Genomic DNA, 19,621 nt, shown 5'->3' on the forward strand with positions numbered 1-19,621 from the left:
GTACCCTGCAGGGGATATCATTGCCTCTTAGGCAAATGCAAATCACCAGCTTTATATGAGTTGTAAAGGCATCCCAACAAACTGTTTTTTGTGTTCACATTTTCCTTGGATTGGGGAATGTATGTTATAAAAGTAAATAAAAGTAAATAAGAGAAAGTACATAGAATCAGCAAAGAACTTGAGTAGGAGTAGGGAGGTCCTACTCAATAAAGAATTTAAAAGCAAGATATGCCTTATTTAAGTCACTTGATAAATCACCTGGATCCAGAGATGACATTTGATGTATGTATCTATTTATTTAACTTTAAACTACTCCAGCAATCTGCTAATTCACCAGTACACAGACTTTAAAAGTCAACTTTGTCCCTTCTCTTAAAATTAGAGGATAAACACACCTTCTTAGGAAAAAAACTCAAAAACCTCCTAACAATAATCCATTTTTTAAATCTAATTCTTTAGTAAGTTCTCCTTTATAAATCTTAGCTATATTGAAAATATTTGGTAAGTGAAGGATACTTTTAAATAAGTAGCTTCATTTATAAATATAGGAAATAATCATTGTAAAATGGTTGTCAAAATATTTTTTCTTAACGTTTTAATAATATGTACCAAGTTTTTAAAAAAGTTTATATGCTGTGACCTAGAAATTTTGTTTTTAGAAGTCTTTAGGGTTAAGGGAGAGGACAGTACTTATGTTCCATTTAGAAATATGAATTTGTATTCAAAATGAGATGATTAAATTTTGACATAGCTTTAATATTATGCAAACATAAAAAATAATACTTTGGAAAATTATTTATAATATGAAAAAAATAATTGGTCAAGATAGATTTAGTGAGATGAATCAAAGAAAAAAAATGGTCTAGTAAGTAATCTGAATGCATTAGTGAATCCTAGTATATATGATTGATAACAGGTACTTAAAAATGGTGAGTAAAAGATAGACTATATGAGAGTACTTCAAACAGTTCATGGAAAAGATAATATAAATCTTTCCATGAACTGTTTGAAGACCCCTCATACAAGAAAGAAATGGTGTTTGAAGTAACTGGGTAACCATCTAGAAAAAATAATGTTGCATCCTTGTCTCACAATATATATCAAGATGAGTCCAAATGTATCATAGAGGTAAATGTTAAAAAATGAACCATAAAAATACCTTAGATTCTGGTAAGATCTTGCTATTCTGCAAAATCCATAGAAGAAAGAATTGGTAAAATTTTCTGCATAAGAAAAACAACAACTAAAACTTCTGTATGGCATTTTTTTTATGACATTTTAAAAACACTGAGCAAAGTTAAGTCAAAGGAAAAACAAATTATTTACAGCTCAATTATATGCAAAGGAGTCAATTCTCTAACTGTAAAAAATTCGTCAAAATGAATAATAAAAAGAAATCCTGATAGGGAAAAATTCAGCAAAAGATGTAAACTAAACAGGTCACAGAAAAGGACATTGACATATGGCTTAAAAACATGGAAAATTTGTAACCTCACATATATAAGAGAAATGCAAATTAAAAATACACTGAGAAGCCATTTTTCAGATTTCTGGAAATTCTAAAGTTTTGTATCATCCTGAATTATCTTGTCTGTGTGTATGTATATAGGTACTCTCATGGACTGATGGCAGGAGTACAAAGTCTTTCAATTTCTGTGGAGGGCAATTTGGTAATAGTTACCAAAATTATAAAAGTTTCTACTGTTAGAGCTAGTAGTTAGACTTTTAGAATATATATTGTAAATGTGTATGTGTGAAATGACATGCGCAATATTGTTAATTGCAGCATTTTTATAACAGCAAAAAAGTTGTGAATAAACTTACTGTCCATCAACAGGAGAATGTTTGAAGATATTATGGTACATTCATATGGTGGCGTGTTATGCAGCTGCAAAAGAGCATAACGAAGCTCATTATGTCTTAAATGGAAAGATCTCTAAGATAAATTGTTAAATGGAAAAAACTAGGCTTAGGGATGTGTGGAGACTGTGTGGAGAAGGAATATCCCAAACGGCTATCAAACGTCCAGGGATCGCAGCTGCTGAGACGGATCTTTGGTTTGCACAGTTAAAGGCCACAGCAGCAAAAGATGAGCGGAACCACTGGAAAGATCTTGGTCCTGGACGGACCTTAGAAGCATCTGCTCTTGAAGGGCCAGCTGAAGGACGAGGGTTGCAGAATACACGCCCCAGCCCAGCACAGTGCGCACAGAGTGAGGAGACGTGCAGCCAGGGAGGCAGAGACTCGACAGAAACCACACACCCTGTGGGGTCGCCACTGCACGATCCAACAGCCTGGGCCAGAGCACACGGAACAGGGAGAAGTCCTGCACAGGAAGTGAAAGCTCAACAGAGATCACACACCCTGTGGTACATGATCCACAAGCCCAGCAGAGTCCAAGCTGACCAGAAAGGTGGCTCCCTGGAGAAGCCCAAGACCCGAGGCAACCACACACACAAGGCACTAGAGGCCAACTGAGCAGTCATGGAGGGAGCCATACGAAATTGGCAACCACAGCAACATCCTAGTTAGTCATTAGTCTCAAACCAGTGCACTGTGAAACCCCCTGCCACAATGAATAAACACCAAAAAAAAGATACCAGAAATACAAAAAATCAAGAAAGTACACCACCAAAAGTTAATAAATCTCAAACTCTAGATCCTATAGAACAAGAAGCCCTTGAAATGACTGACAAAGAATTTCGAGTGATAATTCTAAGGAAACGGAATGAGATACAAGAAAACTCAGCTAGACATCATGATGAAATGAGGAAAAGTATACAGGATCTGAAAGAGGAAATGTACAAGGAAATCAATGTCCTGAAAAAAAATGTAGCAAAACTTGCTGAACTGAAGAAGTTATTCAGCGAAATAAAAAACACAACGGAGAGTTTAACCAGCAGGCTTGTCGAAGTTGAAGAGAGAACATCTGAACTTGAAGATGGGCTGTTTGAAATAACACAAGCAGACAAAAAGAAAGAAAAAAGAATCAAGGACATTGAAGAAAATCTGAGAGAGATATCAGACAACCTTAAGCGCTCAAATATCCGAGTCATGGGTATTCCAGAAGGGGAGGAAAATAGAGATTCCATTGAAAACATATTCAACAAAATAGTGGCAGAAAACTTCCCAGGTATAGGAAAAATCACAGATCTTCAGATCCTGGAAGCTCAACGATCTCCAAATGTATTCAACCCAAAAAGGCCTTCTCCAAGACATGTCATAGTCAAATTGACAAAACTCAGAGACAAAGAGAGAATCTTAAAAGCTGCAAGAGAGAAGTGTCAAATCACCTATAAGGGAGCACCAATCAGGCTAACATCAGACTTTTCATCACAAACCCTAAAAGCCAGAAAGGAATGGGATGATATATTCAAAATACTAAAAGACAGAGATTGCCAGCCAAGAATACTCTACCCTGCAAGGCTATCCTTCCGAAATGAAGGGCAAATAGTATATTTCTCAGACAAACAAAAACTGCGGGAGTTCACTACCACACAACCACCCTTACAAGAAATCCTCAAGGGAGTACTGGGTTTGGTTCCTGAAAAATAACTACCACTGCCATAAAAACCAAAGAAAAATCAAAACCCACTAGTATAATAAAAATGGCATTCATGAAGAGAAAACAAGCAAACAAGAACGCTATCTACAACCTAAGGAACCAACAAACACAGAAACCAAACAGTAAATCAGAAAGCAAGGAACAAAAGACACCTAAGACAACCAAACAACCAATAAAATGCTAGGAATAAATCAACACCTTTTAATAACAACCCTTAATGTAAAAGGCTTAAATTCCCCAATCAAAAGACACAGACTGGCTGACTGGATCAAAAAGGAGGACCCAACTATATGCTGCCTACAAGAGACCCACCTCACCCATAAAGATTCACACAGACTAAGATTGAAATGATGGAAAAAGATTTACCATGCAAACAGAAAAGAAAAACAAGCTGGAGTAGCTATTCTTATATCTGACAAAATAGACTTTAAACTAAAAACCATAAAAAGAAACAATGAGGGACACTACTTAATGATAAAAGGACTGATCCATCAAGAAGACATAACAATCATAAATATGTACGCACCCAATGTTGGAGCAGCCAGATTTATAAAACAAACTCTATTAGACCTAAAGAAGGAAATAGACACTAATAGCATAATAGCAGGGGACCTGAACACCCCACTGTCAATATTAGACAGATCATGTAGGCAAAGAATCAGTAGAGAAACACAAGATCTAAACAAGACTCTAGACCAATTGGCATTGGCAGATATCTACAGAACATTCCACCCAACCACCTCAGAATGTTCATTCTTCTCATCAGCACATGGATCATTCTCCAGGATAGATCAGATATTAGGTCACAAATCAAGTCTCAACAAATTCAAAAAAATTGGAATTATCCCATGTATCTTCTCAGACCACAATGGATTAAAACTAGAAATTAATAACAAACGAAACTCTGGAAACTATACAAACACATGGAAATTAAACAGCATTCTACTTAATGACATATGGGTCCAAGAAGAAATCAAGCAGGAAATCAAAAAATTTATTGAAACTAATGAAAACAATGATACATCATACCAAAACCTGTGGGATACTGCAAAAGCAGTATTGAGGGGGAAATTTATTGCATTAAACGCTCACTTCAGAAGAATGGAAAGATGGCAAGTGAACAACCTAACACTTCACCTTAAAGAACTAGAAAAACAAGAACAATCCAAACCTAAAGTTAGCAGATGGAAAGAAATCATTAAGATCAGAGCCGAACTGAATGAAATTGAAAACCAAAAAACAATTCAAAAGATCAACGAATGAAAAAGTTGGTTTTTTGAAAAGATAAATAAAATTGACAAACCATTAGCATGGCTAACAAAAAAAAGAAGAGAGAAGATTCAAATAACAAAAATTAGAAATGAAAAAGGCGATATTACAACTGATTCATCTGAAATACAAGGAATCATTCGAGACTACTATAAACACCTATACGCCAACATATTTGAAAATCTGGAGGAAATGGATAAATTTCTGGACACAAGCTCCCAAAACTGAACCATGAAGACGTAGAAAATTTGAACAGACCAATATCAATAAAGGAGATTGAAGCTGTTATCAGAAGGCTCCCAACAAAGAAAAGCCCAGGACCAGATGGATTCACAGCAGAATTTTACCAAACATTCAAAGAGGAATTGATACCGATTCTCTACAAACTATTCCAAAAGATAGAAACGGACGCAAATCTCCCAAACTCATTCTATGAAGGAAACATCATCCTGATACCCAAACCAGGTAAAGATATAACCAAAAAAGAAAACTACAGGCCGATATCATTGATGAATATAGATGCAAAAATTCTCACTAAAATACTAGCAAACAGAATACAGCAACACATACGAAAAATTATTCACCACGATCAAGTGGGATTCATCCCAGGGATGCAAGGTTGGTTCAACATACGCAAATCAACAAATGTGATACACCATATTAATAAACTCAAACACAAGGACCATATGATCATCTCTATAGATGCTGAAAAAGCATTTGATAAAGTTCAGCACTCATTCATGACAAAGACCCTCTATAAGTTAGGTGTAGAGGGAAAGTATCTCAACATAATTAAAGCCATATATGCCAAACCCACTGCCAATATCATCCTGAATGGGGAAAAGCTGAAAGCTTTTCCTTTAAGAACAGGCACTAGACAAGGATGCCCACTCTCACCACTCCTATTCAACATAGTGTTGGAAGTACTAGCCAGAGCAATCAGAGAAGAGAAGGAAATAAAGGCATCTAGATTGGAAAAGATGAAGTCAAACTGTCCCTGTTGGCAGATGACATGATCCTATATATCGAACAGCCTAAAACCTCTACAAAAAAATTGCTGGAATTGATAAATGATTTCAGCACAGTAGCAGGATACAAAATGAACACACAAAAATCAGTAGCATTTCTTTTCTCCAATAGTGAACATGCAGAACGAGAAATCAAGAAAGCCTGCCCATTTACAATAGCCACCAAAAAAATAAAATACTTAGGAATTGAGTTAACCAAGGAGGTGAAAAATCTCTATAATGAGAACTACAAACCACTGCTGAGAGAAATTAGAGAGGATACAAGAAGATGGAAAGATATCCCATGCTCTTGGATTGGAAGAATCAACATAGTGAAAATGACCATACTACCCAAAGTGATATACAAATTCAATGCAATCCCCATCAAAATTCCAAAGACATTTTTCTCAGAAATGGAAAAAACTATCCAGACTTTTTTATGGAACAATAAAAGACCACGCATAGCCAAAGCAATGCTGAGCAAAAAAAATAAAGCTGGAGGCATAACACTACCTGACTTTAAGCTATACTACAAAGCTATAATAACCAAAACAGTATGGTAGTGGCATCAAAACAGACACACCGATCAATGGAATAGAATAGAGGATCCAGAAATCAACCCACACACTTACCGTCAGCTGATCTTTGACAAAGGCACCAAGCCTATTCAGTGGCGAAGGGACTGCCTCTTCAGCAAATGGTGCTGGGATAACTGGATATCCATATGCAGGAGAATGAAACTAGATCCATACCTCTCGCCGTATACTAAAATCAACTCAAAATGGATTAAGGATTTAAATATACACCCTGAAACAATAAAACTTCTTAAAGAAAACATAGGAGAAACACTTCAGGAAATAGGACTGGGCACAGACTTCATGAATACGACCCCCAAAGCACAGGCAACCAAAGGAAAAATAAACAAATGGGATTATATCAAACTAAAAAGCTTCTGCACAGCAAAAGAAACAATTAACAGAGTTAAAAGACAACCAACAGAGTGGGAGAAAATATTTGCAAAATATATATCTGACAAAGGATTAATATCCAGAATATATAAGGAACTCAAACAACTGTACAAGAAGAAAACAAGCAACCCAATTAAAAAATGGGCAAAAGAGCTAAATAGGCATTTCTCTAAGGAAGATATCCAAATGGCCAACAGACACATGAAAAAATGCTCAACATCTCTCAGCATTTGGGAAATGCAAATCAAAACCACACTGAGATACCATCTCACCCCAGTTAGGATGGCTAAAATCCAAAAGACTCTGAACGATAAATGCTGGCGAGGTTGCGGAGAAAAAGGAACTCTCATACATTGTTGGTGGGACTGCAAAATGGTGCAGCCTGTATGGAAAATGGTATGGAGGTTCCTCAAACAATTGCAGATAGATCTACCATACGACCCAGCTATCCCACTGTTGGGAATATACCCGGAGGAATGGAAATCATCAAGTCGAAGGTATACCTCTTTCCCAATGTTTATCGCAGCACTCTTTACAATAGCCAAGAGTTGGAACCAGCCCAAATGCCCATCATCAGATGAGTGGATACGGAAAATGTGGTACATCTACACAATGGAATACTACTCAGCTATAAAAACGAGTGAAATACTGCCATTTGCAACAACATGGATGGACCTTGAGAGAATTATATTAAGTGAAACAAGTGAGGCACAGAAAGAGAAATACCACATGTTCTCACTTATTGGTGGGAGCTAAAAATGAATATATAAATTCACACACACACACACACACACACACACACAAAAAGGGGTGGGAAGAAGATATAACAACCACAGTTACTTGAAGTTGATAGGACAAGCAAACAGAATGGACATTGTTGGGGAGAGGGGGGGAGGGAGAAGGGAGGGAGGTTCTGTTGATGGGGAGCAATAATCAGCCACAATGTATATCGACAAAATAAAAAAAAAAAAAAAAAAAGAACGAGGCTTAGAATCATATGTATGTTTCTCATGTGTTTAAAAGGGTTGGGAGGAGACTATATAGTCGTATTTGCCTGCAAATACATAAAAAAATTTCTGGAAGGACATATAAATTATTAACCATTTATGTGTATATGTTCATGTGTGCATACATGGATGGAACTGGGTCAGGGTTAAGCACAACTACCTTTGTGCAGATTAGAAAAGCGTACTGCTTCCTCAACATCTACTTCTTTCTCTTAAAAATTTGTTATAACGGTTTTGTTAGTGCAAGGCACTTGGCAGCCATCCACTGGAAAATGTTAATGAAAATATGTAAAGTTGAAGGATTTCTTTTTTTGAAAATTCTAGACTAAGCTTTTCATTATATTGAATTAAGCCCTTTCTCTAGGAAATTTACCTTAACCTTCTGTTTATTTATGACTTTCTGATAATAGTTTCTATAGTAACAATGGAAAATTTATGATTTTCTGATAATCATAGTGTTTTATTAGTATTAGAAATACTTGATTTTGTTAAGAGCACCTGTCGTTTATTTTAGGTATAATTTTATTACTCACTAAGACACTGCTGTACCTTGTTGGGTGTACCTCTTGATATATTTTTGAATTTTGGGTAGTGTGACCCCCAAATATTTAATTGTTTAGGATGAAATTAGAATTATTTAGGATTATTTATAAAGTTAAAAGAAAAAGTAAAATACAAAACTACACATTCAATATCATTCCTCTCTTACTAAAAATTTATATATACACATATTTATTTATATCTATATATGTATTATGTATTTATATGTATATGCCATGTGTTTATATAAATAAAGCTTTAGTAAAATAATATCTGTATGTACATATATAGGTTTGTGTTCATGTGCATGTGTTTCTTAGGGAAAAAGGATTAGAAGGAATTAGATCAAATTATAGTATCTCAGTGGAAGGCTTTTAGATGATTTTAAAAATAATTTCTTTATATGTTTTTGTATTTTCCCACTTTTTGCAGTGATTATATATTGTATTCCATTTATGATAAATGTTTCAATGCTGTGTCTCTAAAAATTTATACTGAAGCTTTTTTTTTTTTCTCTTCATGAAGAGTTTTTCAGCTTATTTCTTTAATGGATACTGGATTGTCTCAGTGTTCTAATGAGAAAATAGAGCTTGCAATTCTGTGGTTCTTGGATCAGTTTCGTAAAACATATGTTGGTGATCAACTGCAAAGAACCTCAAAGGTAGGTTTTACTATTAGAGATTTAAAAATATGTTATTGGAGATGAAGAAAGACATACACATATAATAGACCTAAGCTTCATGATATATTTGGGAAATTTCTACATAAGAAATTTAATTGATCAGTTGAAATCAATTCATAAATTGGCATTGAAATGCAATATGAAATTAATTTGCTTGTTTTATACCTAGATTCACCATTACCTTTGAAGGTTAATTGGCAGAGAGGTAGTAAATATTTTTTACAGGGATAGTCCTTAAATAGTTAAGATTATTTTAAACATTTTAATGGATGTGCCCTATTGTATTGTCTTTCAAGACTGAAACATAAGATTTGCTCTTTTAGTGGTTCTGGGGTTATTTGGACACTTATATATGTAGTTTCCAGTATATTTCACTCATTCCTTGCATTTTTACATGATTATTTATGAGCACTAGGAGAATTTGATGTAGCTTTGAGAGATTTCCGTTAAGTCACCTTAATGTGGGGAATACTTATAGTGTGATAATTGAAAGTTTAGTATCAGCATGTTTAGACGAATTTATCTTGAAGCATAGACGGATAATTGAGGGCATTTATGTGAACCCTATGCAGGTATTTAGTAATACTTACGACACTAAGTTCCATGAGATTTTTTTTTTTTTTTCTTTTTCTTTTTTCTGGAATAGTAACTCTAAAATTTTCTCAGTAAGAAGTCCTAAAGATATTCTTATCTCTTTTGGATTTATAGTTTGTTTTAGTAATGTTGAAGGATCTCTTATTTGATATTTCTAAAATAAGCTTTTTATATCAATTGAGCTCTTTCATCCTAGAAAATTTAGCTTAACATTCAGTTCACTTTTGATTTTCTGTAATGATAATTGTACAGTAGTGTGAAAAAAATTTGTTTGGCTTTAAGATTACCCTTTAGTTTATTTCAGGTAAGATTTTCTTCTCTTTTTAAGGAAGTGATGTAGCTTTATGCTTCTTTTATCAAATATATTGTGACATTTTATTGCCATTTAGGATTAATATCAAGATTTTTTTTAGAATTTAGCTGCCACTGAATGAGACCATTAGGAAGAAAAAGGAGTAGCTAGAAATAAATGTTTTAGGTTGTCAGTAAGACAAATTAGGATCAGACAAAAATTACATGGTATAAAATTGATGACTTTTATTTATACAATTTTACAATTTAAAAGAGGCTACCTCTTTTTAAATCCCAGATGTGTTACTTGAAGATTGAATGTAAATCAAATTATGATAAATTGTCTTTTTTAATGTACCCAGAGAATTTGTTATTTTGCTTTTTGCAAAAATAAATATGCCTGAAACATTACTAATCCAATATCCATTTGGTCTGGGTCTTAAATCAAAACAGTATGATATGGAGTAGAAAAGCCTTCTTTTTTTTTTTCCCCGACTCCCCTCCTTCCCGAAAAGTCTTCTAATTATTGTTTTTAAAGTACTTGGAAAGAAAAATGTAAAATGAAACTAGTTCTTTTAGTGTAGTCAAATTTTGAAAATGTTTTCCCAAAATTTTTGTTTGATACACACACACACTAATTGTGAAAAAAAGTGAATTATAGAAAACTAGTTTTTCTTTTTCTTTTCTGAAAAAGCTTGCATATGAGGGAAAAATAAATACATTATCGGACTGGTGTTGATTCTTTTATTATAACTTGAACATTTTTGGTGCGTGTATCTTACCCTATTGTCAAAGAGAGGTTAGTCCTAAGGTGACTTCACTTCTAAGATTTTCCTACTTCATAATCTCAAAGTGAAGCTAAAGCTTCCCCACTTTTCAATTTTTCCACTTCGTCTGCCAATCTGTCTTAATAGAAACCATTTATTTGGGTTCTTAATATATGTCTTGTCACTCTTCTAGGAACTCTTTATTCCTCTTTATTCCTTATCACAACCCTGCAGGGTTGGTATTACTGTTCCCGTTTTACTAATGAGAGAACAGACATTTATTAAGTACCATCTGTACTATTTTTCTGGCAACCAACTAAGGAAGACTAGGCAGAAGATATTTCTTGGTGAGGGTATTGTTCGATGGGGAAAGTATTAGATAATAGTTAAGTGAATAATATTTAACAATTAATTAGTGCACACTTATTTTGTACTAGGATCTGTGCTAAGCACTTTAAAGCATTATGTCATGTAGTTACATCATGTAGAGTATGACTTACAAGATTCTTCCCAATCTCTCTTCTGTGCATGTCATCAGTTTCATGCTTTAGTACTCCTTTCTTGCACTGCATACTTTATGTGTACTACACTTTTTCCAGCTCCTTTGAGTCTGCTCGCTCTCAATATTGGGTTTTAGAACAAAATGTTCCCTCTGCCTAGAACACTATTTTTTTTATATCTAACTTTCACTTCTCTGTCTTATTCTGCCAGCTCCTTCTTACCTTTCAAATCAGACACTCCGTTCTTTAGGATGCCCTTCTTAACTCTCAAATTCTGGGAGAGTTTCTTTTGTCTGTGTTCTGGTAATATCCATATTCCTCTATTTTAGCATTTTTAACACTGCATTATAATTGTTTATTAGCAAAACATGTATAGAATGTAATTTTGGTTAGGACTATTTTTGCCTTGTTTGTTGTTATCATCCTCAAGGGCCTGGCATATTGCTTGTATGCTTTGTTAAATGTACATATTTAGTAAAATTCCTTAGGAATTGGACATCCCATGTATTGTACTCTCAGGTAATAAAGGGTCTATTAATGAGTTGGAAAATGATGCTAATTTGAATGAAATTATTTGGAGTTTTAAATAAGGTATAATATTAAACATCTCGAATATTTTATAAAAGCCTGTATGTACAAAGAAAGTTATTTATAGAAATAAATGCTTTGGGAACTAAGGTGGAATCACTGAAGAGTTCTTAGTGATGTATGTATTAGAAGTATGTCCTGTAGGTGAGAAAGAAAAGTCATAAATCGTAGCCGTAGGCATTTATTGAATGATTAGTCTGTGCCAAATGTTTTGCTCAGAACTTGACAGGAATTATCTAATTTCATTCTCACAGAAACTGCTATAAAAATAATTATCATATTAACACCCTCCCTTTTTATAACTGTGGAAACTGAGGCTTGGATTTGTTTTAATGTGTTTAAGTGATTGAACCTGGATTTGAATCCAGGACACTTGACTCCAGAGTTTGTGCTGCTAACCACTTTGCTATGTTACCTCCTACTGGATCTTTTCACTGGGATATTGCATTAGCCCTTCAAACTCATCACATTCTGAAAAGGAAATCACTACCTTCTAAAACCCTCTCGTCCGACTTTCCCATTTTTAGAAAGAATGAGATTGAACTCAAAATCTCCCCTTTGCACTTAACTTTTTGATCTGTCACCTGATCCTGCTGATTTTATTTTCTAAGTATCTCTTGGGTTCACTCCTTTCTCCTACCCCTTCTTTTTATCCTCATTGTCACTGCTTGTTATTTTTCACTGGATTTCAAAAGTATTCTAATTGCCCTCTATGTTTCTATTTTGCTTCTTCCTGCTGCAAGCCATTTTCCATATTTCCACTAGAGTAATCTTTTCTTCCTTATTAAACAAGAGAGAATAATGTAGTAAGCACTCGTACACGTGTCACTCAGCTTTATCAAATCTTAATCCTTAGCTGAATATTAGCTTCAGATCTGTATGTTTTTGAATAAACATTAATGATCCTGTTGCTGCTTTGATTCTGTTTCTCTTGTTTCTTGCCTAAAAGTAACCACTGTCCTAAATTTAGTGTTATTCTCATTTATGATTTTGTCCTTTTTCCACATTTATATGTATTTATAAACAAAACATAGTACTATTAACTTTATATAAAAGAATATGTAGTTTGGAGCCTCAGGAACTTGCCTTTTTTGATCAACACTGTTTTTGAGATTTATCGATAGTGATACATATAGTTCTAATTATTTTAATTATTAAATGGTATTACAGTGTGTTACAATGCCATTATATACTTATTTTTTTCTGCTGGTATATGTTAGGTTGTTTCAAGCTTTTTAGTTTTAGAAACGATACTGCAGTAAACATTCTTGTACCTGTCTCATCATACATGTGTGAGAGTTTTGTGTAGATTAATAATAGGATGGAAATTACTGAGCTGTACAATGTATAGCTTTACTAGGATTATCAAGTTGCCTTCCTAAGTGTTATGACAGTTTGTTTTCCCTCCCCCACCAGAGTAGGCATGTGTTTCCATTGTTCTGTATTGTCATAACACTTGCTTTTCTCAGACTATTAAGTTTTGCCAATCTTTAGGAAACACATTTCTTCCTGTGCCATTTCTCTGCTTAAAATTCTTTATTAGTTTTTCATTATTTACAAAATAAACTCCTCCTTATGGTCAAACTTTGCCTAACTTTTCTACCTTTCTTTTGACACTTCATTCCACTCTATGATAGGATATATATGTGCTGCTGTGTCTTTTTCCTCTTGCTTATTTCTGCTCATTATTCAATGACTATTAATAAGCAATATATTAAGGCCAGGGATGAAATGGCAAATAAGATGGTCCATCTCCCCAGTAAGTTTTTAATTAATGAGAAACATGGGCAAATAAAGGAAAAATTATAAAATTTATCCATTTATGCGTTCAAACAGTATATGATGAAATAAGGAAGAAATAAACTTAAATACATGCTGCTGAGACATTTCATTTGTTTTTCTGTATGTGAAAATCTGGATTATGATTTCACATCATACAAATATCAGTTCTGTGTAGGTTAGGGGACTCTAAAGGTGAAAAGCAGGAGATTATGATTAGGGATAGGGAAGAATTTTTCAAGACATAAAAAACCCAAACTCTAAACCTAAGGTTGATAAATTCTACCCATATTGAAAGTGAAAATTCCTATAATGAAAAGACACAATGAACAAAGTAACAAGAAAAGTCATATGCTAGGAAAATATTTGCAATGCATGTAATTTAAAGAGAGTCAATATTCAATTATACAAACAATTTTTATGAATAAATAAGAGAAGAACTACATGGTGGAGAGATGGGCAAATTATATGAGTAAGCAGTTTGCAGAAGAAATCACAATGGCCAGTTAATCATTGTCTTAGTCCTTTGGGATGCTATGAAAAAGTACATAAACAACAAACATTTATTTCTCACAGTTCTGGAAGCTGGAAAGTCTAAGATCAAGTCACCAGCAGATTCCGTATCTGGTGAGAGCCCTTTTCCTTTCTGGTTCATACATGGTGACTTCTCATGTATCCTCACCTGGTAGAAAGTGCAAATAAGCTCCCCTGGACATCTTTTATAAGGGCACGAATCCCATTGCCCTCATGACCTAATCATCTCCCAAAGTCTCTGTCTCTTACAACCATCACAGTGAGGATTATGTTTCAACATATGAATTTTAGGAGGACACAGACATTCAGAGACCATAGCACTATTCTAAGAACAGAGAGAAAAAAGAATAAAGAAAAATGAACAGAGCCTCAGAAAAACGTGGGACACCATTAAGTGCACCAACATACTATGGAGTACCTGGTAGAAGAGTACCGGAAAGAGAAGACTGAAAGAAAGGAGCAGAAAAAATTATTTAAAGCAATAATGGCTTAAAACTTGCCACATTTGATGGAAAGCATTATACATCAAAGAAACTCAATAAACTCTAAGTAGTATAAACATGAAGTGATTGACACCCAAAAATATAACATAGTAAAATGCTGAAAGATGAAGAGAAAATTTTGAAAGCAGGAAGAGAAAAACTGCCTCACGTATAAGGGAACTTCAGTAAAATTAATAGCTGACTTCTCTTTAGAAATAGGAGAGGCCAGAAGGCAGTTGGATAACATATTCAAATTTTTTAAAAAATGACAACTAAGAAATTCATATACAGCAAAACTATATTTCAAAAACAAAGGAGAAATAAAGACAATGGATAAACAAAAACTAAGAGAATTCATTCCTAACAGAGCTACCTTATAAGAAATAATAAGGGAAATAGTTTAGGTTGAAATCAAGTGACTCCAGACAAATTTATGCTAATCCACATGAAAAAATAAAGGAACACTTGTGAAAGTAATTTTGCAGTGACAAAATAAAGTATAAATGCATATTTCTTCTCTTACCTGATTTAAAAAGCAATTGTGTATTACACCTTATATGTATGTATGTGTATACACATAAACACACACCCAGTCTTCATGGTCTATAACATATAAAGAGATATATTTGCCAATAACAGCACAAAGGAAGTGGGTGGGAGCAAATTTGTGGGCTAAGAAAATGATACAAGTTGGTAACTCAAATCCACAAGAATTGGTAAAGAAAACCATAAATGGTAAATAAGAAAGTTAATATGACAAACACTTTAAACATGTACTTGCTCTCCTTTCTTCTCTTAGCTTCTTCAAAATACTTAAAATTCCATAGTGTAATAATTATAATAATCTATTGTTGGGTTTGTAATATATATAGAGGTGTAATATGTTAAGACACAACAAAATCATTACAAAAAGAGAGAAAAAGGAATAGAGCTATATAGGAGTAACATTTCTATGTCTCACTGGAATTGATTTAGTAAATGTGAAGTAGATTCTGATAACAAGTATATTATACACCCTAGAGCACTAAGAAAATAACAAAAAATATGTAGTGAAAAAATTATTAAAGTTATTAACATGTTGCACTACAAAAGATTCAATTAATGCAAAATAAAGTTGTAAAGGAAGTATAGAGGAACAACAACAAAAAAAACCCCATGATACAGGAAACAAAAAGTAAAATTGGCAGACATAGATCCAGTAATATTGATAATAACATTAAATATTAATGGATTATACAATTCCACTAACAGATTATCATACTGGATTTTTTAAAAAATTCAACTATATACTATCTATGGGAGATATTGTAAATTCAAAGATACAAATAGATTGAAAGTAGAAGGATAGCAAAAGATATGCAGACAGCAACCATAAGTAAGCTAGAGTAGCTATACTAATATCAAACAATATAAACTTTAAAACAAAAAACATCCCTGGAGATAAAGGATGTTTGAAAATGCTGAAAGGGTCTATTCGTAAGGAAGATAGAACAGTTACAGTATGTATGCACCTAACAGCCAATGCCCAAAATACATGAAGCAACAACTGATAGAAATAACAATAATAGTTGAAGATTTTAATGCCCTAGTTTCAATATGGATAGAATAACTGGGCAGAAGATCTATAAGAAATAGCAGACTTGAACAACGCTGTAAACCATCTAGACTAACAGACATCCATAGGACACTCCACCTCTAAACAGCAGGATATACATTCTTCTCAAGTGTACACGGAACAGTTTTCAGAATAGACCACATGCTATGCCATAAAAGAAAACTTAATAAATTTAAAAGGATTGACATAATGCAAAGTATGTTCTCCAACCACAATGGAATGAATAGAAATCAATAACAGAAAAAAATTTGGGAAACTCATAAATATGTTTAAATTAAACAATATGCTCTAAAAAATAATTAGTTAAAGAAGAAATATCAAGGGAAATTAAAAAATACTTTCAGGTGAATGAATATGAAGAGACAACATACCAAAACATATAAGATAGAGCTGAAGCATTAGTTAGGGATAAATTTATAGCTCCAAACATTAAAAAAGAGGAAGGCTATCAAGTCAATAGACATAACACACTGGAAAAAGAAGCAGCAGCTAATCCAAAAGCACAGAAGGAAGGATATAATAAAAACAATATCAAAAACCTACAAAACCTGAATTTGGTTCTTTGTTAGGTCCACAAAATTGACAAAACTTTAGCTATATTGACAAAGAAAAATAGAAGACTCAAAGTCTTCTAAAATCAGGAATGAAGTAGTGAGCATTACTACTGACCTTGCAAAAATAAGAGTATTGTAATGTAAAACTATGAACAATTGGATGCCAGTAAATTAGATGACTTAGATGAAATGGACAAATTTCCAGAAAGACATAAATTACTGAAACTGACTCAGGAAGATACAGAAATCTCAACATACATAAAACTAAAGAGATTGAATTAGTAATCAGACTACCAGCGAAGATCATAGACCCAGATGGCTCTCCTAGTGAATTCTACCAAACCCTTAAAGAATTAAGTCCAATTTTCACAAGTGCTTCCTCAGAGTAGAAGAGGGAACACTTCCCAACTTATTCTGTGAGGCCAGTATTGCTCTGACACCAGAATCATACAAATATATCACAGAAGAAAACTACAGACCAATATCTCTTATGAATATAGGTGGAAAAAAAAATAAGCAAACCAAATCCAGCATCTTATAAATGCTTTTCCCTACGTTAAGGAGCTAGACTAGGATGGCTATTCTTTTCACTTTTAAACTTTGTACTGTAGGTTCTGGCTAAGGAGATAAGGCCATAAAAGGCATCTAGATTGGAAAGGAGGGATTAAAACTTTCTCTGTTTGCAGATGACATGATTTTGTATATAGAAAATCCTAAGGATCCGTTGAAAACTGTTATAATTTATTAACATCAGTAAGTTTGCAGGATATAAAATCAGCATAAAAAATCATTTGACTACCTGCGCACTTGCAGTGAAAAACCTGAGGATGAAACGAACAAAACATTGTATTTACAGTAGCATCAAAATAATTAAATACTTGGGAATAAATTTAACAAAAAGTATAAAATTTATAATCTGAAAACTACAAAACATTATTAGAACAAATTAAAGGTAATCTAATAACTGGAAAGATATCCGATGGTCACAGATCAGAAGATAATATTAAGACAGCAGTACTCTCTGGATTGATCTACAGATTTAACACAATCTCTACCAAAATGGTAATTGTCTCCTTTGCAGGAATTGACAAGCTTATCCTAAAAATCATATGAAATTAGCAGGATTCAGAATAGCTATAGCAATCTTGGAAAAGAATGAAGTTGGAAGATTCACACTTCCCAGTTTTAAAACTTACTAAAAAGCAGCAGTAATAAGACAGTGTGGTACTAGCATAAGAATAGACATATAGATGAATGAAATACAATTGAGTGTTCAGGTATAAATCTTCACATTTGCAGTGAGTTGATTTTTGAAAAGGGTACCAAGACAATTCAGTGACAAAAGAATAGTCTTCAACAAATGGTGCTGGGACAAGTGGATATTCAAATGCAAAAGAATGAACAACATACACAAAAATTAAGTCAAAATGAAGTCACACCTAAATGTGAGAGTTAAAAATATAAAACTTTTGAAACCTAAGAGTAAGTCTTTATGACTTTGGGTTGGGTAATAGTTTCTTTGATATGACGCCAAAAGCACAAGCAGCCAAAGGAAAAAATAGATACACTGGACTTCATCAAAATGAAAAACTTTTGTGCCTCAAAGGACAACATCAAGAAAGTAAAAACTACCCACACAATGGGAGAAGATATTTCCAAATTATATATCCAGTAAAGGACTTGCATCTAAAATATGTAAAGAACTTTTACAACTCAATAATAAAAAGATAAATAATACAATTAAAAAATGGGCAAAGGTTCTGAATAGACATTTCTCCAAAGAAGATACACAAATGGCCAATAAGCACGTGGAAAGATGTTCAGCATCATTAGTTAACAGAGAAATTCATGTCAATACTACAATGAAATACCACTTTACACTCATTAGGATAGATATAATAAAAAAAGACAGGTAATAAGTTTTGATTGAGAATGTGGAAGAATAGAAACTCTCATACTCTGTTAGAGGTCATGTAAAACGGTGCAACCAATTTGAAAACAGTCTGGCAGTTCTTCAGAAAATTAAACATAGAGTTACCATATAATCCAGTAATTTCACTCCTGTGTATATACCCAAGAGAAATGAAACTACACATATACATCAACACTTTACATAATTGTTCATGGCAGCATTATTCCTAACCACAAAGTGGAAAAAATTCAAATGTCCATCAGCTGATGAATAGAAAGATTAAATTTGGTTTATAACAAAATGGAATGTTATTCAGCCATAAAAAGGAATGAAGTACTGATACATGCTACAACGTAGATGATCATTGCAAACATGTGAAGTGAAAGAAGCCAGTCACAAAAAACCATTATATGATTCTATTTATATAAAATGTCCAGAATAGGCACAAATCTTTAGAAATAGTTAGTAGATTATTGGATGCCTAGGGCTAGGATTATTTGAGATTGGGCATGGCTAAAAGATAATGGGTTTCTTTTTGTGGTGTTGAGATATTCTAAAATTGTGGTGATGGTTGTACATGTTTGTGAATATACTAAAAACCATTGAATTGTACACTTTTAAATGTGTGAATTATACAGAAGGTGAATGTGTCAAAGCTGTTACCAAAACAAATTTTAAAAAAGGTAAAAAGTCACTTTTAAAATGAGTAAAAGATTTAAACAGGAACATTGAAAGTAGGTATTCAAATAGCCAATATTTATATAAAAAGATGCTCTGTATCATTAGTCATTACCGGAGAAATATTCATTAAAACCTAAGTGAAATACCACTGTATATCCAGCAAGTAGCTAAAAATGAAAATGACTGATAAAACCAAGCCTTGATGATGGTGTGAAACACATGATACTGTTTTTTGTTGCTTGTAGAAGTGTAAATTGATGTAATCATTTTGGAATACTATTTGGTG

At 33.4% G+C, this 19,621-nt stretch overlaps 1 protein-coding gene across 1 annotated transcript in view; it reads left to right on the plus strand.

Annotated features, from left to right (window-relative positions):
• Positions 1 to 19,621, plus strand: part of RANBP17 (RAN binding protein 17) — a 358,620-nt gene that overhangs the window by 90,902 nt on the left and 248,097 nt on the right. Inside the window, exon 14 of the mRNA XM_063086918.1 lies at positions 8,882 to 9,017. Within this exon, the coding sequence (XP_062942988.1) occupies positions 8,882 to 9,017 (136 nt within the window). The remainder of the gene's footprint in view (positions 1 to 8,881; positions 9,018 to 19,621) is intronic.

Source organism: Cynocephalus volans, chromosome 2, assembly GCF_027409185.1.
Source record: "Cynocephalus volans isolate mCynVol1 chromosome 2, mCynVol1.pri, whole genome shotgun sequence".
Classification (NCBI taxonomy): domain Eukaryota; kingdom Metazoa; phylum Chordata; class Mammalia; order Dermoptera; family Cynocephalidae; genus Cynocephalus; species Cynocephalus volans.